This window comes from Emys orbicularis, chromosome 11, assembly GCF_028017835.1.
Source record: "Emys orbicularis isolate rEmyOrb1 chromosome 11, rEmyOrb1.hap1, whole genome shotgun sequence".
NCBI lineage: Eukaryota > Metazoa > Chordata > Testudines > Emydidae > Emys > Emys orbicularis.
Window position 1 is genome coordinate 33,919,767 of NC_088693.1, and position 26,747 is coordinate 33,946,513.

General features: G+C 41.1%; 1 protein-coding gene across 1 annotated transcript in view; it reads right to left on the minus strand.

Moving 5' to 3' along the window:
- KCNH7 (potassium voltage-gated channel subfamily H member 7) overlaps nt 1-26,747 on the minus strand; it is a 338,032-nt gene that overhangs the window by 122,085 nt on the left and 189,200 nt on the right. The window contains exon 3 of the mRNA XM_065413350.1: nt 19,662-19,817. Coding sequence (XP_065269422.1) covers nt 19,662-19,817 — 156 coding nt within the window. The remainder of the gene's footprint in view (nt 1-19,661; nt 19,818-26,747) is intronic.

Here is a 26,747-nt window from a genome sequence, read left to right on the forward strand (position 1 = left end):
CCTCCTTGTAACAACCTTTAATGTACTTGAAAACTATTATCATGTCCCCTCTCAGTCTTCTCTTCTCCAGACTAAACAAACCCAGTTTTTTCAATCTTCTCTCATAGACCATGTTTTCTAGACCTTTAATCATTTTTCTTGCTCTTCTCTGGACTTTTTCCAATTTGTCCACATCTTTCTTGAAATGTGGCACCCAGAACTGAACACAATACTCTAATTGAGGCCTAATCAGCATGGAGTAGAGCAGAAGAATTACATCTCGTGTCTTGCTTACAACACTCCTGCTAATACATCCCAGAATGATGTTTGCTTTTTTGGAATAGTGTTACACTGTTGACTTATATTTAGGTTGTGATCCACTATAACCCCCAGATCCCTTTCCGCAGTACTCCTTCCAAGCCAGTCATTTCCCATTTTGTTTGTGTGCAACTGATTGTTCCTTCTTAAGTGGAGTACTTTGCATTTGTCCTTATTGAATTTCCTCCTATTTACTTCAGACCACTTCTATAATTTGTCCAGATCATTTTGAATTTTAATCGTATCCTCCAAAGCACTTGCAACCCCTCCCAGCTTGGTATCACCTGCAAACTTTATAAGTGTACCCTCTATGCCATTATCCAATTCATTGATGAAGATTTTGAACAGAACTGGATTCAGAACTGATCCCTTTGGGAGCCCACTTGACTGTGAACGCCTGATAGCTACTCTTTGAGAACACTTTTCCAACCTGTTATGCACCCACTGCATTTCCCTAGTTTGTTTATGAGACGGTCATGTGAAACAGTATCAAAAGCCTTCCTAAATCAAAATATACCACATATACTGCTTCACCCTATCCACAAGGCTTGTTACCCTGTCAATAAAAGCTATTAGGTTGGTTTGACATGATTTGTTCTTGACAAATCTATGCTGACTGTTACGTATCACCATATTATCTTCTAAGTGTTTGCAAATTGATTGCTTAATTATTTTCTCCATTATCATTCCAGATACTGAAGTTAAACTGACCGGTCTTCAATTCCCCAGGTTGTTCTTATTCCGCTTTTTATAGATTGTCACTATATTTGCCATTTTCCAGTCCTCTGGAATCTCTCCTTCTTCCATGACTTTTTGAAGATAATCACTAATGGCTCAGATATTTCCTCATATCTCTTAGGATCTATGTCCAAAATATGAAATCTTCCAAAATCAATCCAAATTAGTATTCTCCTATCATCTAATACAGCCCACTCAATTCAAGCTCAAGAGGTAGCTTGATGTTTCCACTATATTTTTTCTCTGAGTATGAAATCCAGCATTGCCATTTTGCAAATGAAACTGGTATTTGAAATACTCAATATTACCGCTTGGTATTATTGAAAATAATTAGGTCATAAATTTGTAAGTGAGACATTCCATCATGGGTTTGTCTGGCACACTGCTAACTGCCATCACGTCTTCTTCAGTGCTACTTCCTATAACGTGGTGTGACTTTCTTTGGTCAATTTGTAAAGCCACTACCCTGTCCTTCAAATCTCCTCTCAGAACCTACCCTCTACTGTCACATCTACAGTAAACTGCCTAAAGATAATGGCTAGCCTGGTGTTTAAAAAATCATTCATCTTAATTTGTAAAAAAAAAAATAGTAAAATTTGCGATCTATGTAGGTGTAGTGGGGCGGTTTGGCCACCCACAGACCCGGAGAGGGAGAAGCCCCATATTAAACCTTGGTGGATGGAGCCATGCCATGCTCAATCCTCCCACCGGAAGTCGGTGGGCAGGACCGGAAGTACAAAAGGCGGGCCGGAGAACTCAGTTGGGAGGCAGCTGCCGGAGGAGACAGATGCCTCCTGTGAACTCCTGAGCTGGGAGGCTGCTGCAGATCCCGAGGAGCTGAGGACTGGCCTGGACCACCAGGGCCATTTACAGACCCAAACACAGAGGAGCTGCAAGCCTTGAAAGAGGCCTTCTTCCCCGACGACCAGGACAACCCTCTACAGAGCCAGGTACGCCCTGAGGGGGAGTTGGGAAGTGGCCCAGGGGGTAGCCGACCCCTGACTGGCTGCAGTGCTGGCAGTGAGTGAGTCAGCGTGTTGCGGTCAGGATCCTTGCTGACCCAGTGGCAGACCGCTCTGCCACTGCTAGGGCCCTGGGCTGGGTTGCAGTGGAGTGGGTGGGCCTGTGTCCCCCCTGCTATCCCAAGCCGTGGGTGGCAGTCTCCCCCTCTCTTAGGCAAGAAGCCTGTGCTTGTCAGCCCTCTGCTAGAGCTAGGAGGCCCGACTGTTTGCTGCTCTGCCTGAGTGCAGGCCTGAGCCCCTTAGACTCTCTACTGCCCTGCCCTGCCCAAGGGCCTGGGCTAACTGACTGTTTGCTGCCTGTGCCAGAGACTCTTGGCTGCCCCGCCTCGACCAGGGGCTGGGGATCCGTAACTATGTTTGTTGTTTGGCCCTGATCACAGGCCCGAGCCCACGTCTCCCGTCGCCCTGCTGGGGCAGATTGGCCGCCCACAGACCCGGAGCGGGAGGAGCCATTCCCCCCAACTGTAGGCAATTCGTCTATGTCATCATGTGTTCCTGTTTTCCTTGTCTTTCTTTCTCCAGTTCCCTCCACTGAGTGCTACACCCACATGTAACATCCTATTTTTGTTTAGTCTGCAATCTACATAGAGCAGAGATTGCCTTTTTAAAATTGCTTGTTTGTACAACATGCAGCACAATGGCACTCTGATCCTGATTGGGGATTCTTGGAGATGCTGTAATAAAAACAGCCAATAATAATAGATAGAATCCAAGAATGCTTCAGTTCTAATTCCAGCCTCAACCGTGACTATCCTGGGGTAAAAGTAACTTACTCTCTATTTTCCTCACTATAAAATAGGAATAATAATACTTATTTACCTGCCTTGCAGAATATTAATTAATCAGTTAGATGATATTTGTAAAAGCAGGCTGAAGATGAAAAGTGGCATATATTAATAATTTATGATGATGATGATGATGATTACTATTATTATTTATTTATTATTGCCAGTATTATGTCTTTACTACAGCAAGGACTCAGCGATGTCTCAGTTCACCTAACATTCAGTTTAATTTACCTTAGAGGCAAATACACAGAATAACATAGGCTTTGTCATAATTAGGCTTCTGGTCTGGCTAGCTAGAAATCTTTGTCCTCCTGGACACAATTTTTCTTGACTATCCCTCACTCATGATGAATGTGCTCCCAGTGGCATGTCTAAAAATAACACTCTGGACAAATTTCTTATTATATTTTGTGCAAGGTCAGATAGTTACTATTGCTTGTATGCTTCATGTTTCACATGGTACATTATTTGACCCATTCTTTATGACAGCTTAGTTGAATAGTAAGCTTTTTTTTTAATATAATACTTTATCTGCCCATAGATAATGCTTATCTAATGCTAAACTGCTATGCCTGTTCATACAACCAAATAATTTGCATATAGGAAACTCAATGTATGAATACCCAATGCGTATACAGTAATCACTTTATCTAATTAAAGTGAAGTTAATCCATGGATTTTAGAAAGAAAAGGCCTGTTTCAGATCTCTTTTATACCTTTTTACCTTGATGTAGTTCCACTAGCTTCAGTGGAGCTATCCCAATTTATACCTATGTCACCAGATCAGAATCAGGCCAAAGTATTAGCATTTTTTGTGAACTTTAAACAAATTCTATAAGCGCTCTGCTGCTAAAACATAGTTGACAATGAAGTGTTCAGTGCTCATTTTAAAGGAGAATCACCCCATCATGTGTGTTTGTAGGATATAGAAAAAAGATATATCTTTCCCTGCACAAAGATAATGAAATGTTTTAGGATTTCAGAAAAATATATGAAAAGGTATTGTCTGCAAGTCCTTATGCATTCTGCCTGCATTATAAAAACCAAACAGTCCCTCAGTATGAAAATTATTTACTATTAAATCCTTGTCATGCCAATATTGGCACATGGGGCAGATACTAGTCTCTTCCATTCCTCTCTGTCATCTGCTGCTGCTTCCATCTGCTCTGTGGTGTTCAGATCAACTGTTCTACCCTCCCCGCTAACAGTTCTTAAGGTTTCTCTTGGGTGCTCTTGTTTCCTCACACCAGTTGATTTCCACTTGACAGCTTCAGGTGGGAGTTTGTGTGTTGGCATCCGGAGTACATGCCCCAAATAAGTGCTTCCTTCTGATTCTGGTGAAAATGAGCTACTGGTTGGGGATTTCTCATATCCCTTCATTAGTAATGAGGTCTTTCCAATCAATTCCCAGAATATTTACTAGGCATTTATTTTCCAAGGGGTCTAGTTTTCTATCTAACATAAATATCCAGCTCTCGCAGGATATTTAGCATGTTAGCACTGAGAATATGTTTGAATTGAAAATTCTGAGTTTTGTTCTGGAGCTATATAGCTTTGATTTCCATATGCTATTGAGTTTAGTAAATGGTGTGGCTTTCCTATCCTTGATGTCACTTTCTTCTTGAGATGGCCATTGGCCAATATGGTGATGTCCAGGTAGGTGAACTGTTCTACTGTCTTGATATATTTGTCTTCTAATGTGATGTTACAGCTTGACATCTGGGTTTCAAGGATGTTTGTTTTAGTATAACTAATTTTGAGCCCTGCTTGGCTTGCTTTTTTATTTTGCCAGGCTGTCTGTCTTTGTCTGTAACTTATCAGGGATGTTGCTCAGTAGTGCAATATCATCAGCAAAGTTTAGGTCTTCTAAACATTTGCCATCTACCCAGGCTACACCAGTATTATGTTCCTAATACACTTCTTCATTGTCCAGTCTATGGCAATATGAAAATAAGACTAGAATAATAATTTCTCTCAGTCCTTTTCAGGAGAAGAGAACCAAGAAATCATCCAGTAGGTAGCAAAACGGACCTATAAATTGAAGTGATAAAATGATACAGGACCCTCCCAAAACACACATATTTGAGAAATATAATTAACTTCTTTATTGATCAGTTTTCTACAGATACTCTGACGGACCTGAAAGGGATAGTACTGTCTTTCCAGTAGGGAAATAAGCCACTGTGGTTTTGGGACTAGACAGATACTGTTTTAATGCACAGCTGAATAGCTGTTCTAGACAATCAGTTGCTTTTGGGGTAGTAAGAACAAGGCCAGCTAATATGTAAGTCTACAGCTTAACAGGACTTTTCAATCACTTTAAGCTAACTCAGTTGCGCTAACACAATAGATAAACACACCATTTTTGCCCACTAAGACATACACGGACAACTGTAAACTCCTCCTCTTCAGCATCTCTGACTCTTCCCTCTTCCTTCTTAGATTTGTAGATTACAAGGCCAGAAGGGACCATTCTGATCATCAAGTCTGACTTCTCATATAACACAGGCCATTGAACTGCCCCAAAATAACTTCTAGACCATGTCTTTTAGAAAAACATCCATTCTTGGTTCAAAAATTGTCAGTGATGGAGAATCCACCAAGACCCTTGGTAAATTGTTCCAATGGTTAATTACTTTCTCCATTAGGAATGTACACCTTATTTCCAGTCTGAATTTGTCTAGCTTCAACTGAATTCAGTCTCTCCAACATTCAACAGCTAAAATACCTTTCCTCTCCTGCTACTCTCTCTCTCACACACACATCTCTTGAGTCCCTTCTCTGGCTCCTGGTCTCTTTTTGCATAAAGTTCAGATCCCCTCTATTTACTTTCAAGGCTCCACATGGCTCTGCCCCTGCTGACATCTCATCTCTAATCTCCTGTCACTCCTCACCTCCCTCACCTCCTGCGCTCTGCCCACTCTTCTTCCCTTGTGGCTCCCTCCTCCCACTTTTGCTTTTATCCCCTTTTTCATGTTGCTCTCCATGCTTGGAACAATATCCTTTTCCTGTGCATCAAACGTCCCTACTTTCTGTCTTCAAATCCCTCAGAACGCACTTCACTTTGCTTTCCATTGTGGACTCCCACTCCTGGGCCCTTTACTTCTCCCGTCTTGTGTTACATCCATCTCGTCTTAAAATAAGAATTATAATATGATTAGCATTATTATTATTCATTTTAACCCTTTCACTCTTATCCCTGTCACTTTCCTTGGCATCTTTTCCTGTTCTATTTTTGTTTAATTTAGATTGTAAGCTCCTCAAGGCAGGGGCTCTGTCTTTTAAGAGTCTATATCAAATACCATGACAAGTTATGGTACTGTGTAGATACATACGAATAATAAGAACAGCAACAGTGCACATAGAACTGACATTGCAAATTAAATTAAAATTAGGAAACTTAGAAACACCATTAAATAAATTTTTTTTTTATTAGGACTTTAACAATGTAAGGTCTTCCCAATAGATACAAATAAAAATTAAAAACAAGAAAAATAATGTAGCAAACTACACCTCACTTTTAGCAAATATTGACATTTTGTTTCAATTTTCAGATGCAAGCAGATTGGGAACTAATATAGTCTGAAAAAATGGGAATCCTTCAAACAGACAATTTTGTTGTTTCTTTCATATTGCCAAGATCTTGCAGTCTTTTAGAAGCTGCTAACTCTGACTAGAACGTTGTCTGAGTAAGGACTGTTGCACTGGGCTTACATCCAATTGGCTCAAAGTACACTGACTTGCTTTTCTCGCTCAGATTTAAACTCCATTACAAAACCATGTTGATAGTAAATGTTAGTTGCATGGAACAGTGTAACATTACATTAAAGTCACCTGAGTAATGGAATGGGTTGTGGGTTGTTTTATTTAAAGGAATGCACTCTTGCTGAAAGGCTTTATATTACTACAGTAGCTTTTCATCTCTAACCTAAAGCTGGAGCTGCCTGGCTTTCAGCTCCATTGAAGAACACTATAAGCATCTGTCTTATAACATAAACATTCTGTATTGTAAATTATTTGGTTCCCTAAGCAGAGGATTTTAGAAGGATCGTGCTATTAGTATCTGTAGAAACTTGCATCAATAAGTGGAAAACTGGAATACTCTTTTTTTTTGTTTTTGTCTGTCTTAGAAGTGTCTGGTATAGGTGTTACCAAAAGCAAAAGTTCGGTCTCACTCCTTAACCTTTACACCAGGGTGGCCAATCTGTGGCTCTGGAGCCGCATGCAGCTCTTCAGAGGTTAATATGTGTCTCTTTGTATAGGTGCTGACTCCGAGGCTGGAGCTACAGATGCTAACTTTCCAATGTGCTGTGGGGTGCTCACTGCTCAACCCCCTGCTCTGCCTCAGGTCCTGCCACCACTCCACCCCTTCCCCCAAGGCCCCTGCCCCTTCTCCCGAGCCTGCCATGCCCTCGCTCCTCCCTCCTCCCCACCAGAGCCTCCTGCGCACTGCAAAACAGCTGATTGTGGCGGGCGGGAGGCATGGGGAAGGAGGGGGAGGCGCTGATTGGCGGGGCTGCCAGTGGGCGGGTGGCGCTCGGGGCTGGAGGGGGGTAGCGGAGGGGGGGCTGCTGACATATTACTGTGGCTCTTTGGCAATGTTCATTGGTAAATTCTGTCTCATTTTCAGGCTCAGGTTGGCCACCCCTGCTTTACACAATGACTTCACAGCTTTAAAAAACAATGATCTATATGATGCAGCATGTGAGGAGAACCCAGAACTATAGCAGCAGGAGGTTTTAATTATCTTACTGTATGTGTGCATATAGCAGTGCCCCCAAAACACTGACTTTGAGTAGAAAAGTTATACCTGTGTTCTTCATATCACAGTTGGTATCTTCAGATCTATGACATCCTGTTGGCTGCATATCTTCTCTATGTCCATTCTGTGTCACTTTTGATTTTGATCTTTTACGGTTATTAGACTGCTGCAGCTTCACAGACATTCAGCATGCCTCAAATGTGAAGAACTGAGCAGAAGCCAGGACTGGGCTATAAATCATGTCACTGACCCCTTTAATTTCCTGTATAAGATTCCTGTCAAGTGGGTTAGTAGGTGGGGTATGTGGTGGGTAATAATAACCTATCCAAAGCTTGTGTTTTGTAATGATTGTGGCTACCCAAATAATACGTTTTAAATGAATTTTAGATGTTTAGGGAAAATTCTACTCTGATTTACATGGGGTGTAAGTCAGCACAGAATTAGGCCCCTAAAATTCCTTTCCCAATACATGTTTTTTTAAGATCTTATCTAGACACAACTGTTGCATTGGTGCAACTTAAATTGGTTTTTACACTGATTTAATTAAACCAGCACAAAACTTTGTGTACATACTCTTACTTCAGATTAAGATGGGTTTATTCTGGTTAGCTTAAACCTGTTCCTAGTCATTTTAAACTAAATTCCTACTCGACTTAAACTAAATTAATATAAGTCAGGTGTATACTGATTTGAGTGTCCACATAGCCTTCTAACTAAATTGATTTTCCTTTGATCTTAGCATCTTAAAATGCCTTACAAATATTTTTAGGCCCCACCTGTAGGTATTAATTAATTATTAATTTTTTTTATTATTTATTATTATTATCCATTTTACATATGGAGAAAGTAAGTGAGGCATAGAAAGATTATTAAGTGTTTTTTCCATAGCCCCAAAAATTTCTGGAATGATAACATTAAAGGACAAAATTAAACTTAAAATTAACTAACAAAAAGCCACAGTAAAAGAGAAGCTCCCTAAAACAAGCCTCTGAAACAAAACTGGGTAAAAATATTTCTAGATCTAGAAACCAGCTTCTGTAAAAGTTAATAAAAGGAATGACTGAGCAGACCACATAGAGAAAAATCAGATTGCTTCCCCAAGATTGAAAATATATACATATTTCAAAAGAGAAATATACACCCAGCAGTATAATAAGTGTTTGGGGAAAAAACTTCCTCATCTCTGAAGTATACAGCAGTGAGTTGTCTAAGCTGATTAGAAGGTTAAGAAGCAAAACTCTATGAGTTAAACGTTTGCACAGCAGGAAAGAATTATATACAAACAAAGGCTGCCTTGATTTATTAGTGTACAGGCGTTCTTGAACAAAAAAATTGGTAGAAAACATTAGTCTTACAGACAACAGAGTGGAGAATGTCCCTCTATAGTGCCCATCTGCAAAACACTGCAAGTTATGTACTAATATGGTACACGTAAGGTTCCAAAATTCAACATGCCCACAGTATAACCACTGGTCATCCTAACAAAGGGAACTGGTGATGAGTCTTTACAAGGACAAATATAGAAAAAATACTAAGTTGAAAGGATTCTTTCACTGCTATTGTGCTGCTAGTATCCTTATTTTTCACAATGCTGGTTGCTGAACTTGTTCCTGCATATGTGCTAGAAGCTATTGACCACCACATTCTAAATGGTCAGTTTTCAGAATGGTGAGAGGTAAACAGTGGTGTCCCCAGGGGCCTGTTCTGGGACCAGTCCTATTCAACATATTCATAAATGATCTGGAAAAAGGGGTAAATAGTGAGATGGCAAAATTTGCAGATGATACAAAATTACTAAAGATTGTTAAGACCCAGGCAGACTGTGAAGAGCTACAAAAGGATCTCACAAAACTGGATGACTGGGCAACAAAATGGCAGATGAAATTTAATGTTGATAAATGCAAAGTAATGCACATTGGAAAGCATAATCCCAACTATACATATAAAATGATGGGGGTCTAAATTAGCTGTTACAAGTCAAGAAAGAGATCTTGGAGTCATTGTGGATAGTTAGTTCTCTGAAAACATCCACTCAATGTGCAGTGGCAGTCAAAAAAGCAAACAGAATGCTGGGAATAATTAAGAAAGGGACAGAATAATAGGACAGAAAATCTCATGTTGCCTCTATATAAATCCATGGTACGCCCACATCTTGAATACTGTGTGCAGATGTGGTCGCCCCATCTCAAAAAAGATATATTGGAATTGAAAAAGGTTCAGAAAAGGGCAACAACAATTATTAGGGGTATGGAATGGCTTCCGTATGAGGAGAGATTAATAAGACTGGGACTTTTCAGCTTGGAAAAGAGACGGCTAAGGGGCGATATGATTGAGGTCTATAAAATCATGACTGGTGTAGAGAAAGTAGATAAGGAAGTGTTGTTTACTACTTCTCATAACACAAGAACTAAGGGTCACCAAGATGAAATTAATAGGCAGCAGGTTTAAAACAAATAAAAGGAAGTATTTCTTCACACAATGCACAGTCAACCTGTGGAACTCCTTGCCAGAGGATGTTGTGAATGCCAAGACCATAACAGGGTTCAAAAAAGAACTAGATAAATTCATGGAGGATAGGTCCATCAATGGCTATTAGCCAGGATGGGCAGGAATGGTGTCCCTAGCCTCTGTTTGCCAGAAGCTGGGAAGGAGCGACAGGGAATGGATCACTTGATGATTACCTGTTCTGTTCATTCCCTCTGGGGCACCTGGCACTGGCCACTGTCAGAAGACAGGATACTGGGCTAGATGGACCTTTGGTCTGACCCAGTAGGGCCAGTCTTATGTTCTTATGCTTCTGAGGGCAATCCTTTTAAAAGACTGAGCTATGTTCATCTAACCTCAGTCCACTCATCTTATTATTTTTATTATTAATTATCAATTATTATTATTTTATTTTATTTTATTGTTTTATTACTCTAGGGCCCCAGTCATGGATTAGGGTCCAATTGTGCCAACTACTATACAGACACAAAACAAAGAGAGGGTCCTTGCCCCAATAAGCTAGCAATCTAATATGAGACATCTGCCAATATACATTCAGTAAACCTTTAATTTTTCTATCTAATCACAATAGGATAGACAATCTGGGCTCAATCCTGCAGTGTGAGGAGTGCCTTCAATGGGTCTTTCATAAAAGTTGAAGAGCTTACAGATCCTATTTTCTCTGTAGCAGAGCACCTGAAAGCAATGTGCAATCTCCACAGCATAAAACAGTGTATTTTTCTTTTAATATATTAGATCTCAACTGTGTGCAACACTGTGTTAAGAGGACCTTAGAAGGTACCGACAAAATACTGTTTAGATGTTTTAACATTTGGTGGCAGTACAGTTTACACCAATCACCTACAAAGCTATTGGTGGCAGTTGGAAGTATAATTGCTTTCAGGCAAAGGGAAGGAATTTCCAAAATTGCATTTGATATATTTTATGTCAAGTCTTACTTAGGCATCAGAGGATGAGTGACAGTATCGATGAATTGTCTTGTTTCCTGGGACCTGGCAAAGAACTGTGTTCCCTTTGTTTCCCATTCACTTATTAGCTCTGCCTTCCTGCAGTCTGACTAGGCTATCTATATTTTCTTGTGTGTATAAAAAGACATTTTAATACAAGAAAATTCAGTTTAAGGAAACTTACACTTAAAAGGAGCCTCTTAAGATGCTGGTACTTCTCTCTAGTAAATGTTAATCCTATCTGTTCCCCCACCCACCCAGTTTCCCATTAATGTATATTCCTTGTGTGTTCCAATTAACATAACTCATCGGTTTGTATCTGGTGCTATACCTTCTATGTAGGGTTATTTGTTGAAAAAATAGCTTGCTCTCAGAGAATTTGCTGTTCACTTCCAATGTTTGGGCTTGACTGAACTTTAAATTAGGTATTTGTACTGAGAAATGGCCTACCACTATAACTAATAGGAAAGAGCCTAAGCGTATCCAAAATTAACAAGGTAATATAATTGATTATAGTCCTATTTCATTATGCTTTTCATTCTCTTTCTTAGTCTTCTCCCTTATTTAGTTTTCTTTGCTCTTTACCTTCTTTTCTCCTACTCCTACTCCTTCCTCATCTGTCTCTTCTAAATTTTAAGGTCCCAGGTTTTCTTTTCTTCAGCTCTGTGCCTGCTCTCATCCACCACATCCATCTGGTGGCTTTGTGCAGCTTCAGCAAATGGACCTACCTTGTTCCTAAGAATTCTTTCTGTTTAGGGGGAATTCTTGGGTGGTGTAGCAGCTTCTACACCTCCTAGGCCCAACCATGTAGCAGGTGTGGTCAAAGGAAAGTGGGTCACAGCTGGGCAACCCTATGCTCTGGCAATCTCTGGCTGCCAGAATGGCCACTGAGACTATGAGCATCCAGGCATTAATTAGAGCAGCCATGTGTATATTTGGTCCTTGGCTGCACCCAGGGGACCATAAAGATGGTTAAAGTAATCTTTCCTCCTATATTTTTGCCCCTTGGAATAGCCCACAGGCATTTGGTAACAGAAAGGAGGCGGAGGGAGTTTCAAACTCAACTGGCAGCTGTAGCAGACCAGGGAGAAGTGAGGGAAGAGCCCCCAGTTCCAGCCCACAGATGCAGAGGTGGTTGTTTAGTAGCAGAAGGGGAAGGGGAGGGAGTTTCAAACCCATTGGTGCAGTGCCATAGTAGACTGAGGAGAACTGGAGGAGGGGGAGATGCCCCTCCTTCCAGCCAGCCATAGCAGGTGTGTTAGAGCAGACGGGGGTGGGAGTTCCAAACCCAGCTCGGGATGGGGTGGGGCTCTAGGGGGAAGACTGGGGGTGGGATCCTCACCACATGGGTAAGGGGTTGAACCCAGGACTCGGGCTGGTGGATCCCAGGGTGGTCTGTCAGTCTACCAAATGGCATGGCTCCTGGGAAGCAAACACACCCAGTGGTGAAATAGCTGTGTTTGGGGGTGGCAGAGCCAACAGAGAATGAGGTAAAGCAATTAAGGTAGTTACTTTCAGAATTGTTGCCATTGCACTACAATGCTTACAAAGTGCAGGGGGTTGTCCAGAGCCAGGACATTTGAACAATTGGATTGCAATGGGAGAGTGACACAGCTGGCTGGAGTGAGTGTGACCAGTGCCAAATGGAGGTTGCAGAGGCAAGGTTTGAAAGTGAGTCCCTTCAATCCAGTGCTGCATCAGGTCTCTGTAGGGTGGACCTCGGTAGGGTTCAGGGAACTTGCCCACTTTTCATCTTGGGGGACCTATGGGGAGGGGTAGGGAAGGATGGGGTAGTGGAACTAGCCAAAAGGCTACACAGGGATCTGGGGTCAGGGATGGAGCTGTGTCAGGGATGTCTTGGGTACACACACCTTCTACAGAAGCTAATGGCATTACACAGCTGTTGCAAACTAACTTTCAGTTGTTGCAGCAGCCAAGAGCTTCCATGGGTGAAGGGGCCGGAAGTGGTAATAATGGAAACCTAGCATGGGCTTGAGTTTGGGAGACAGGTGATAGTCAGGTGGGGCAGCCTCCTCACCAGGGGGTACGAGCCCTTGATGGAGTGATTTATGAGCACCCTACATCTCACCCACTGATAGGGAATGTGAACTCGTGGGGTAAAATTGCCACCCCAGGAGTGGCTGGGGGCAACAGGGCATTGAGGGTGCCCCAATGGTCAATCATGAGTGGGGTGGCTGACCCCCAATGGGAGTTCCTCTCCTCAGTACCACTAAAGATAAATTTTTGAGAGGTGACTATGTTGACATATTATTACTGTTGCACAGGGAGGTACTGACAGAGAGTAAGCTGGGGGAAAGCAAGCAGGCAATTGAGATGTCCAAGTGGCCAAGGGAAGCTAGAAAATGGGAAAATTGATCTATGCAAGTGTTATTGCAGAGGTTTCCCAGACAGAAGCCCAGCATTGTTCAAATACAACCAGGCGGGCATATAATATGTTTGGGGGCATGGCTTGGTTTCACTGTTTAGCTTGAGGGCAGCAGTACAAATTGGAATCTGGTGGGAAATATAACATTGTACGCTGTGGTTAGAGTGGATGACACCACGGGGGCCTGGTTTCCACACTGACAGTGGCCTGTTCATTCTGCACCAAGCCTGCCAGAGGCCTGAGGCTTGTACTGATATTTGCTGGGCATTTAATGAAAGCAGGTGCTTTTGTAGCATCTGCAAATTTAAGCATGCTTGTGAAATGTGCTTGCGGGTCCATACAGCCACAGCAGTCAGGGAAGACCACAGTGGGGAAAGAGAATGATGGTTAAGTCAGGTGCCGCCTGCAAACCCACGGGGGTGGAAGCAGGGTATGGGGGCAAAGGCACAGGAAGGGGATGGGGGGTAAGCTGAAAGTGGGGGGGCTGGACAAGAGCACCATGTCCAGTTACGCTGGAAGTGTTAATGGTGCTCCTTTGGTAGTGTCTTGACAAGACAGATGGGGCATATTTGGGTTTATTGTGGGGTTTGGGATCTCTGTTAGGGGAAAAGAAATCATGTGATGTACAAAAGTTTGAAGTCCTTTGTGGGAATGGGTCATACTGTAAAGAAAAAGAGTACAGAAGAATTAAAAAAGAATAGGGCATCAGGGCCATTCAATCACATATCTCTATAGAACTGGCTGGCTTCTCGCCTAGGCTTGGTCCCTAAGAAAGTGCTGGGTGAATATCGCTTAATTTACCACCTGTCATATCCACATGATAGCTCAGTTAACAATGGCATAGACTCAGTATTTTGTTCTTATGTGCTGTGCCTCCTCTGATGAGGCTGTGTGCATGGTTAGGTCTTGTGGCCGAGGGGCACTGATGGCCAAGTGTGATATTCAGTCTGCATTTTGACTGCTGCCAGTGCATCCTTCTGACTTTAACCTTTTGTGTTTCTTTTTCAAAGAACAATTTTATTATGACAAAGCTATGCCCACGGGATGTGCAATATCCTGTTCAGCATTTGAGAAATTTAACACAGTGCTTCACTGGGCAGTGATGTGGGAAGCTGGTTTATGGCAGGTAGTGCATTACTTAGATGACTTATTGTTCACAGGCAGGGCGAATTCGGACCAGTGTATTAGCCTGATAAGACACCTTTCAGGCCCTGGCTAAAAGATTGAGGACAGTCCTAGTGGAGTTAAAAATGGATGAACCTTAAACTGACCTACCTGGGGATTGAGCTAGACACACTGGTGGGTATATGGTGCCTCCCTCAGAAAAAGCTTCAGGAGCTACAGGGCTTGATTAGAGGAGGAAGAGTGGCCAGGAAAGTTCCACTCGCTGAGCTGCAATCTATTGTTGGGCATCTTATTTTTGCCTGCTGAGTGGTAACACTGGGGATGGGCATTCTGTTCCTGGCTTGCAGAGGTCACCAGAGGCATAACTCAACCTCACCATTTTATAAGAGTTACTAGAGAGATGAAGGATGATTTGGGGGTGGAAGTGGAGGGACAGTTGCTGAGCCATTTTAGTGGATTGTAGAGGGAGGAATGGATGCCTGAGGCTGATTTAAAGATCCATTTGGATGCTTTGGGAAGTACAGGTTTTGGGGTATTTTACCAAGGCAGGTGGCACACCCAGCAATGGCCCTCCACCTGGATTAAAAAATGGGTAGTGCAGGATATAACATTTCTGGATTTTTTCCCCATTTTGGTTGCAGTGGTCATTTGGGGAATGGAGTTTGCTAATAAAAGGCTGTGTTTCTGGTGTGACATCATGGCAGTAGTATAACTGCCAACTGCCAGTCCTCCAGATCATGAAGTGTTATGAGTCTGGTGAGGGCATTTGTACTACAATGTGTAAGCTTTAACATCTGTTTCTCTTCCAGACATGTGCTTGGAGTTGACAATGGCATAGCAGATGCATTGTCTCATTGTCAGATGGACAGAATTCATGAGCTGGTACCAGGAGCCAACAAGGAACCCAAACGGATGCTGCTAGCACTGTGGAACCTTGGCAGATGTCGGCTGTCCCTATAGCACAGAGATTGGTGGCTCCATGAACATTGCAGAGCTATGAGAGAAGTATTAATGATTTTGTGCAATTTCAGGAATGGGAGGGCCTGTCAACAGTATGGCCCATTGGGAACTGACAAGGTTGGGGCTTCCCCAGGGCCGGCTCCAGGCACCAGCTTGCCAAGCAGGTGCTTGGGGCAGCCACTTCGGAGAGGGGCAGCAGGTCCAGCTGTTCGGCGGCAATTCGGCGGATGGTCCCTCACTTCCGCTCGGAGCGAAGGACCTCCCGCCGAATTGCCGCCGCAGATCGCGATCGCGGCTTTTTTTTTTTTTTCCGCTTGGGGCGGCAAAAACCCTGGAGCCGGCCCTGGGCTTCCCACACATGAATTTGGCTCCTACTCATTCAGGATTGGAGTGGCACCAGCAGCTGAGTCTGGGGACAAGTGCAATTCAGGCAAATGGGTGTTGGCATTCTGAAGCGCACACAGAATGTACATGAGACTTCAGGTGGGGCATCAGAACACTTCCAAGTATACATGCTGATGTATTACAGACAGATAACAGGAACTGATGGCCAGAAATCTTGGGGGGGGGGGAGGGAGGGGAAAGGACATTCCTTTTCTTAACTACCACTCTATTCCCCCCCCCCACTCCCCCAGACAATGTTACCTTTATAGCCACACTAGGGAAAACTCAACTGTCCTTTTTTATTCTGATAATACAAAATTGCAATTGAAAACTAATAGTAAAGCAAAGAATATTCAAAACACCTAAAGCCATACCCTGCATAAAATGGATGCAGAATAGTATTGGAGGCTATCAGACATAATTTGTATCACTATTATTGTACCTCCTGATGGGATTTTAATGGTAATATTTCTAGAAAAGTATAACCTTCTGTTGAAATGTACTATATAAAAAACCAAAAAAAAAAAAAAAAAAAAAAGGAAAAATACAGCTTGGACTGATTGTATTTAAAAGGAGGAAGAGTAAAGAAAATATGTTTCATAAAAATTGTAAATAATTTGCAATACATTATAAGCAGGCCGCGTTATAGGCATTCTGCTAGTTTTAAATGATGGGCAATAATCTCTCCACAGTAATACCCAAACAACACTATTGATTTCAGTGGGGTTGTACAAGTGTAACAGAGGGAAGAATTTAGTCCATTCTGTGCACTTACATCCAATTATTGTATTACCCACAAAACGTTCTTCCTCAAATCTTAATGAACACATTATTTCAGGGTGTATCTCACCAAAGGGGGACTGAAATCTCTTTTGCATTTGAAATGACTTGCAGGTACTATAGCTATGTCATGCTTTCTGTACTTTTTAACCACAACATAATGCATGGCAGACAATGGGTGAGGTTCGGGGCTGGCTTTCCAAGAGATGCAGCACAGAGGGCACAGCCTATGGGGAGGGATCAAAGGTAGCTTTAATCAGGAGCAATCCGGAATTGCTATAGCGCTGTGCACTACAGTCCCTCTAATTCCCTGCACTGCGGTTTGCAGGGGTGGGGAAGCAGCATCGGACCACTTAGCCACTCCTATGCTGTGCTTAGACTGGGGGAGCTCTCCCCTGGGCACTTGCAATGATGTTCCAGCCCCTCTTTGCCTTCTATCCAGAAAGAGTTGGGTAGGTTATTTGCCAGTCAGAGGGCTGAGGTTCCAAGTCCCTTTATCACATTAAGTGTAATGCTAAAGGCAATTTTCCAAGTGTTAATGGACCAACCAGACTACGAAGACAATAATCATGTTCTGGCTCACTAAGAGCAGGTATTAGCATGGATCTGCTCTGGGAAATCTGTCAGTAAGAGCTGAATATGTTAGAGGAAACTCTTCGGGGACTGACTGTATGAAGTGAAGGTGAGCAAATGTATGCAGGTTCTGCAGAAAATGGGCCATGAAAGCTACACGGTAGAGCTCTACCGGAACCAGATTTTTTTTGTATTGGGAAAGTGGTGCAATTTCAAAATTTCTTCTGCTCCAGAAAGGAACAAACAAAATTCAAAGTATTTCAATATATGCCATTTGAATTTCAACTTTTTTTCATTTTCTATATCATTTTATAATATAAATTGAAAAAAAAGAAGTCATTTTGAAATGAAAAATTAAAACATTCTTTCCCAAAAAGGTTGACATGGAATATTCTGACCTTACCAAAACTTTTATTTTCAATTTTCATGAAATATTTCACTTTTGATGAATCAGGATTTTTCCAACAGAGAAACATTCCACTGGAAAATTTCTGACCAGCTCTACTACATAGAGACGAGAAGTTCCCTCCAACTCCCTAGCTGCTGGATCCCTGCTACACCCATACGCTCAGTTTCATAGGGCAGTGTCCTGGATAGAAGGGAGAGGAATAGGGAGCAATCATTCTATTGCAGCATATTCCACTCTGGAAAAGGCATAACTGGTGGCCGATGCTTCTGAGCAGCAGCACTCTTTATTACATAGTGTGTGTTCCCTAGTCAGAGGGATCACAAGATCACTGCTGTGGTGGGGTATCCATATTGCTGGAACAAGGAGTGGGTATAATGTGGGGGCAATAGGGAACACCAAGTAGGGCTTCAGATTTGCTGTGTCTTTATGATCTTTCCCTAAGGATATCTGACCTGCATGCACCAGGCTGGTGATATTGAAAGAGGATGGTGTGGAACCGTGGCTCCTCAAGTACCCTTGTGTGCATTTCCATTTGGGAAGGGGAGCATAGAGCTCCCCAAAATACAATAATAATTGAGTAGCAGAAACAAAGAGTTTTGTTGTTGCTTTACTAGAACCTTCCTTTTCAGTCACTCAATACACTCTCCCTGAGGAATAGCAACTACACTTATTTATCCAATGCTGGTTCAGGCTGAAATACTCTGCCAGAAGAATACATTTAAACGGTTGTAAAGTAAAACATGTCGTTATGCATATAGCCCAGTGCTGTTTCAGCAATACATTGAGTTGCCATATATGAACCCTAACTGTGGAACTGATTGGGACTCTGATTTCTTAGCCTATAAAAGTTTGAACTAACAATATTCATGGATTCCTAGGAGTTAGAGAGACTAAAAACCTATTAGATTATCCATTGCATCTTTCTATTTGAGCAGGTTTGCTCTCTACAGTGTATCTCCTATTGCTTTGAAGTCTGGTTTTAAATGTGTCAAGCAATGGGGCTTCCATTGCCTCCTTTGCACAGGTATTTCACAGTCTAATAGCCCTCACAGTTAGGAATAAGCAAATGATTCCCAGTGAATAATTTTATTTGATGAATTTAACCTTTTTTGTGTGTTCACAGGCAATCTGCAAGTGGTTCATGATTTCTCACATGTATTTGATGTACATCTTTAAAAATGTTTTACTTTATGGATTGTTTTTATCTCCTGATTAGATGAGCATGCAGGTACTTCTGGTTTGAATACTTGTGCATGCAAATTTAAAATTTAATTTCTGGGAATACTTGTGCATTCAGCTATTAAATTAACTTTCCATGAATATTTCCATAAAATTCAAATGTTTGCAAATGAAAACATAAAAGGTATGTGAGAATGGCCAATGTAAATTAACGTAGGGTTTTATCCTTGTACCACCAAAATCAACAGGTGAGTTGCCATCAACTTCATTGGGCACAAAATCAAGCCCTTAAAGATTTGAACTAATATGAATGGATTTTTTATTTATTTATTTATTTATTTTTTGCATTACACATTCAGCTCTAGTTAGGAAGTGTTTCCTGAGGTTTAGTTTACATTTCCCTAGATTTATGGTAAGGTACCAACTCTTAATAGAATTAGGATATTTGGGGATAATGTTGTGGTTTTGGTTGGGTTTGTTTTTCAACTTTAGTTCATATTTTTGATCACTTTTTGCTGAAATGTGTCAAAAACTGAAATACACTATTTTAGCAATAAGTCAAAATTGACACACTTGTAGTGGAAACCTGCAACTAAAAAGTTATGTACGTTAAAATTATACAACAGTTATACGAGCGGTAAGTATTGTCAAGAGTAGCAAATTCTCTTTGCAATTAGCTCCATTGATATATTTTTAATTCATAATATCTGAAATTATAATTTGGATGAAACTGTTCTGCAATGAAAATAACAGCGATATATGATAGCTTTCTCGCCCCTTCCCTCCTCCGCTCGCCCCCCACTTACGGTTTACAAGTCTGGCTGGCAATATCGGGTTGAACTTCTCGAGAGACTCCGCATTCTCATCATCTGTTACATACTCAAAGTTAATAATAAACATCATAGCTACTCCTTCTTGATTTTTCACTGGGATTATGTGGGTGTTGCAAATGAAGGTGGACCCTAAGAAGGGAGAAAAAGAAAGGAAGTTTATGTAAGTCAAAGAAATCTGCATAGTGTCTTTTTTTCTTTCACCAATAACTCCAGTAATGTCAAAAATCCTGCAGATTGTTTCTTTTGCTCACCCAACACATGAAGCATTTTTGATTTAAATAAGGCCATTGTTGGCACAGATTAAATGTGTCTTCTAATAGCTTATCATGTGAACTTGTTCCAAAAGACTTCTCAGGTAAGTTGCCACTTTCTTTTGGTGCCCTGGTTTTTATTAATTGGAAATGCTTTGAACATAAACACACAGCATCACATTGTGGAGGTATTCAATATCAAATGCCACCAGCAAGCTACCCCATCAACCACAATGCTTACTGGAGAACACAAAGCCACATTCGCTTCCTAAATGTCAGGGGTTCTTGAAGCTTTTTGGTTTGGTTACAATAGAGAGAATCACTTATGAAACATTTATGTGTGTAAATATATAGCTATTATTATTTTGGGGTCTTCACAATGGCATTTTGATTTTGCATTAAAAATGATGTTCATGGAAACATGTCCTTTGTTTTTAACTTGATCATACTCACTGGTGATTCACATTCTATCATCAAACACATCTCCAAACCTTTATAGCCAAGGTTTTCTAACTTGAGTAACTGATGTTAAGCACCCAAATCCATGGTGACAGACCTAATTCACGAGGCCTGAATTTCAGAGATGCTGACCACCACAACTCTTACTGAATTCAACAGGAGGTATGATTGCTTAGCACTTCTGAAATTCAGTGCCCTTTTACATACATATCCCTTAGTGGGGATTTAAAAGTTTTGTCCTATGTTCATCATTATAATTTTTTTGGAAAACTGATATTGGACAAAGTCATTAGCTTCCCTCTGATTCCTGGTGTTACATTAGCGGAATGCAGTGATTCCAATAATAATGTGATTGCTGTAAGCAATAAGATAATATTCTCCTAAAAGCTTCACACAAATACAACTGTGAGCAAGTGTCTTCCCAAGATGAGCAAGAACATCATCTGTAATTGATCCATTTGAATGTAATAATCAGTGAAATTCGACAGGCAGTGTAATTTTTTTAAGGACAGATCCTGATCTGGGTCTCACCACAATAAATCAGAAGTATCGCCACTGAAAAAAGAAATACTCAAGATGTACATCATTGTAACTGAAATCAGAACCCGGCCCCTAATATTTAAGGTAACATTTGCTATAATGTGGTATTTAAGGCAGCTGGAGCTATGGCTAAAAACGGACATGCTTCCCCTTCAAGTTTTGCAGCTGTACCTTCAATCCATTTAATAAAACAGTTAAGCTGTGGCACTTGCCACAGTTTCCATGGTAACAAAGAGGATGACTTTAGTAAACAGAAAATAAGCAATTTAAGACTGTTCCAGGAGAGCTATAAATAGAAATGCTGCAGGCCAAGCATTGCAACATAGACTGGTTAAACAGAGAGTCTGAAGAGAGGCTAGAAATAACCATTATGTTTTCAGCTAATTAACCAAAATACATATTGACTTTTAACACTTAAAATGACATTTCTTGATTCATTTTGAAAGACATTGTTACTTTCGAGTCACAGCTTGTTATTTTGAATTTTTCAGCATGTGGATTCTGTTGTGACATGCAGTTTTACTAATCAAGTGATGATCCTGCAACCTTCCACCTCCTGCCTCATGGAAAAATCAAAGGGCAGGAGATTGTCTTGGGAGGAAACTCACATGGATCTGAAGAATGCTAAACTCCAGTGGATCATATGTTTATGGTTTTGGGAAACAGGGATGACAGTGACCCACAGCGTTGACTAAACACATGCTCAAGGCTACCTTTTGCACACAAGGGAGTTTTAGCTTTTGACGTCTTCCAACAGCATGAAGTATTAATGCTATTTCACATTTACAGAAAAGATTTCACTCCCAAGCATGTACAAATGATATGTACACCATAGGTAGTGATTCACCTCTGTGGAGAAATACAGCACAAGAACATGACAGAAATTGAATAATACTGTGGCCAAAGGAAATTGCAGGGGGAATTTAGGAACACAAAGTGGGAGAGATCCTTAGCTGGTGTAAATCAACATAGGTCCAATGAAGTTGATGGAGCTATATCATTTACACCAACAGAGTATTTGGCCTAATGAATTTAACCAGGCTAGAATTTGTCCATCACACCAGGGCTTTTAAGAAGTGCCAGGGGGTATTTAATGACTACAAGTGATCAGAGTCTACATGTTACATCTCATCCAAGAGATAGCACCTGCAGAAACACTCCACCTTTAAGGGAAAGGTGTGCCAGCTAACAAATTCCGTAACACTACTTCCTGTACCATATAGGTGTTGCTTCAAGGCAGTCTATGATTCCACTGGAATATACACTTGTTGCCAGTTTGGTTGTGTTTAAACCTTATAATGTGAACCAAATATAAGGTGACGCCATGATCTCTGCCTGAGTCTGCAGACAGCCTGAAAGATAGCTCTGAGAACTGCCTCCATTCATCTAACTAGGGAGTTTACTCTGAAAGTTAAGGAAAACCATGTGGAAAATTAAATGTCTAAATAGTTCACAGATGATCATTTTAGTGGAAACATCAAGGTAATATGCTTATCCCACAATTCCAATCCACCTCTCAAGCCTTTTTGAGTACCAAACTCTGTCTCTGCCCTTTACCTAGCTGCCAAAATCTCTAGCTTCCCTGTGACAGCTTCTACAATGCAACTAAGTGTGATCGATATAAAAATTAGCAGCACATTGAAAACTGAAATGTGGGGACAGCCTAAAATAAACTGAAGTTAATATCAAAATAAATATGACAGAGATTATTGTATTGATTGTACTATCACCAAAAACTTCCATTCTGCTGTACTGGACTACACAGTATGCAGGAAATCTTAAAGTAGAATTTAGACCCAGTTTGCTGATCATTAGTGAAGGCCTTGCTTCCAGAGCCACCTCACCAAACCAAACCCCTTCTAGTTTATGAGGTCTGACAGCCTGAGAGCACAAGGGGCTATGGTACCAGCTAAGCAGCATAATTCACACTTAAGTAACATTTTGTTATGATGTCAATATCGCAAAAGCTAGATTATTTGTATCCAAATGAAAATAAGTAATGTAAGAATAAGACAAAATGCAACTGTGACTATAAAACGCCAGAGTAAAGAGATAAATACGTGGCTGGGGAAAAAAGTAGCTGATGCTCTAATGAAGCTGACAGTAATGAAGGAAGTAATAAGTAACTTGTTTATAAACAATATTATCCAATATTTGCACTCTTAGTCATTCAATTACTTGTCATGGCACTCAGCATGATTTCCGTGATTGTCCTCTTTATTGAAACATTCTGAAAGTAGGAAATGCCTCTGATGAGCAATACAAATTTTAATGAAGTTTCTGGAATTTGCAATTCTTATCTGTAGCCACTGAGAAAGCAGAAGATGTGTAATCAGAATAATTATTAAAATTACACCTTTATTAACAAATTGATTAAATATCCAAGTGGTATTTGAAATTAGATTAGTGTGCTGAAAGACCAAAGCTTCACTCTCTCAGCTTTTTAAAGAATATTATTCAGGAATTGTCATGAAATATGAATATTTACTTTATCATTGAAAACAATTCTAAGTATATATAGTTAAAATTATTACTGTGATGGACGCTATATGAGTAGATTGAGAGACGCTGGAGAAAAGTTGGAAATTTCCTTGGCAGTATGAATTCCATGTTTAGAAAAGCTCTTTCTAAACAGTAGCCCAGTATCTCCTTCTACTTATTCCTGAATTTAAGTCAAAATCATGGGTGTCTGACATTTTATTGAAATCAGTGGCAGAAACGCTATTGTCTTCAATGAGAACAGGATCTAGGCCCATACGCTGCTGTGGAAATTAATTTGATGTTAGAAATCCAGCATTATGATTTCACAACAGGATCCTATAGAGAAGATGGGCTAGGATGGAGCAATCCCTTGCTGAAATACTGTGACCCAGACACCCCTTAGCAAAAGGTCCCATGTTCTTTGCAAATAACTCTCACCTCAAATCTAACAAACTCACACTGTTAAACATGTCTTACAGAATATTTATCCACAAAGAGTAACATATAAGGTATCTACAGAAACCTCATAACTTGTAGAGATTCAGAATCACTGTGAGATGTGTATGGAGAATAGTTAAGGGAAAATGTATTATACTGAAAGTATTCTTTATGGACTTGGAGTAGAAATTAGTCCCCAGGAGTCTCAGTGGTGACCCATTCAAGCAAAAGGGAGTTGTTACCCCTCTCTAGTCAGCGGGTGAGGGAATGCAAGGTTCTATAGTCTACACTTGCCCCATCCTAAAACAGTGAATGGAAAACCATCAAAGGCAATTTCAAATGATGGAAACTACTTGGAGGTTAAAGGGAACATTACAGCTAGGGTGACCAGATGTCCCGATTTTATAGGGACAGTCCCGATATTTGGGGCTTTTTCTTATATAGGCTCCTATTACCCCCACCCCCTGTCCTGTTTTTTCAAACTTGCTGTCTGGTCACCCTAATTACAGCAGACAAGAGATCACCCTGGCTATGAATAAAGACAAAAGACTGTTCAAGTATAACTGAGTAAAGGGAAAGGCACTCTGGATCCATTCACGGTGGAAATCCATTAAAGAGTAGGAGGCTTTTATGAATGTTTGGATCCTGGTTCTTGTGAAACCAGCCAGTTCTGCAATTGACTGAACTTTGGGGGGGGGGGGGACGACATACTTTATTAGATAGGAAAGGTAACTATTGATAAGTGTTGGCGTTTTATGATTTTGTTTAATATTGTAACCAGTTGTTTCCACCACTTTCTCTCCTTTTTAGATAAAGCTTTATTCTTTCTTTATTCTTTCTAAGCCTTTGGTTTTTATCATAAGTGCTGTGTGGTTTACAGGAGTGGTGGCTTAAGGAAAACTGATAAATTGGGGTCCACTGCATCTTTGGATGCAGAGCACCTGCAATTTCTGAGAGTAGCCACTGTCAGGGGCTGAATATCACAAGGGAATGATCTAAAGGGACTTGGGTGCAACTCTTGTTGTCCTCCAAGGTGAAGATAAGGTTGTCATAGCCCAGAGGATAGTGCTTGAGTGACTGAAAGACTGGAACTGACTCCCTCTCACTGGAGGCAGGGGATAACAGGGTGACTTACAGTCCTGGGTGCCCTGAGAACTGTCACAAAGACACATGTTATTATTGATAAATAACTAATCTGCTTGCTTTGTACTATGCTGGTGATGCACAAAGCATACTGATGAATCTGGCCCATTAAAATCTCTTTCCCTTTCAGATGACTTTAAGTCAGCTTTGTATGAAAGATTTCCTCAGTATGTAGAGCCCTATTTATCCATCTTTCAGATAAAGCCACACTCATTCATTCACATGATAGTAGCTACTTTTTACATTTGCAAGTGGACTAATGGCAACAATAACACAATAGTCAGTGCATTCTGAACCATAAAACTGTCTCCATTCTCACATGCAAGCGTGTGACCAGCCACCTTTTGAAAAATGACATATGCCAAACAGCTATTTTAATTCAGCTTGTCTGAGACTGAGATTTTCACAGAGCATTACATGTGCCATGCTCACAGAATCTCTGAAAAATGAGAGACTGCAGCATTTAAGCAATTGTCCTAATCCTGCAGGAAGCCAGAATTTCACTAGTGGGAGACACAGCCATCATTATTGTATTGGGACACCCATTATGTCACTTTGAAAGGGTTCATCACTGTTGCTTGAAAGTGTGTGACAGTTTTTATCAGGCCTCCCCACTTCTGCATTTCACTGAACATCAGGAGAAATTCTGCCCATTGAAGTCAATGACAGTTTCACCATTGAGTTCAGTGGGTTAGGATTTCACCCATCATGCTTTGAAATCAATTTTGTCTCCCTGTGCTGCATTTTTGACTTCTCAGGCAATTTTTTCACATCTGCTGCTGCTCTGGGCAGCTGAGAAGGGAGGCAGAAACATAGGGGTTTGCAGAGCTGAGCAAATCATTGATGTTTTGGCTTAATGGACAAACCAAATAAAGAAAAACATTCATTTGGGGTCAAATGAAATGGTTTGTCATTCTGGTTCGTTTAATTGTTTGTGTGGTTTTTATTCCCCTCTCCCCTTTATTTAAAAAAATAAATCTAACTACATTTCTAAAGGGAACCTCTTTTTGCAATGAAAAATCAAAACACTTCCATACAAGAATGTCAGAAGGAAACGTTTTGACTTTTTCTAAATTTTTTCAGCTGAAACTAGACACCAAATTTGACCTGACTATTTGACCACAAAGTTTCAGTCGCCCAGAAGCTGCATTTTTCAGCTGATTAATGATTGTCCAAGAAATGTCGCCCAGCTCTGTTTGTATTATGCCTCCTGTGTGTGCATGGCAGTGTGTCCATACACCAACTACACCCACTCCGAAGCTGTCAAACACAAAGAGGAGCTATGACACCCTCCTGCTGCAGCTGCTGTGGCCTTCAATTCCCAGAAAACCCAGAGTGGCTGCTGCCACAATCCACACAGCTGCTCCTTCCTGGCCTGAAGGTGCTGATGAGAGATGTGCAGGGAAGGAGCAAATGGAAAGAGCAAACACAGGGGAGAGTAAATGGGCTGTCTGTGAGAGAGTGGAGGCTGTAGTGCTAGGCAAATCATTTCCAGAATCTGCTTCATTTTTATCTCCGAATAAAGATTTGAATGAAACACTTGAGTGACTGTTTCAGGGGAAAATCCAAACAACTACATAACATAAATCCTTTATGATAATACAGAGAATGGGGAAGGCGTGGCGAGGTGGGGAAGCAGGGTGGGAAGAGGGAAGGCTGCCTGTTCTTTCCTGAAATGTTCACGCCATTTTTTTGTCCTCAAGATACATACTCAAAACACATGCCCTCAAGGAGATGGAAACTCAGC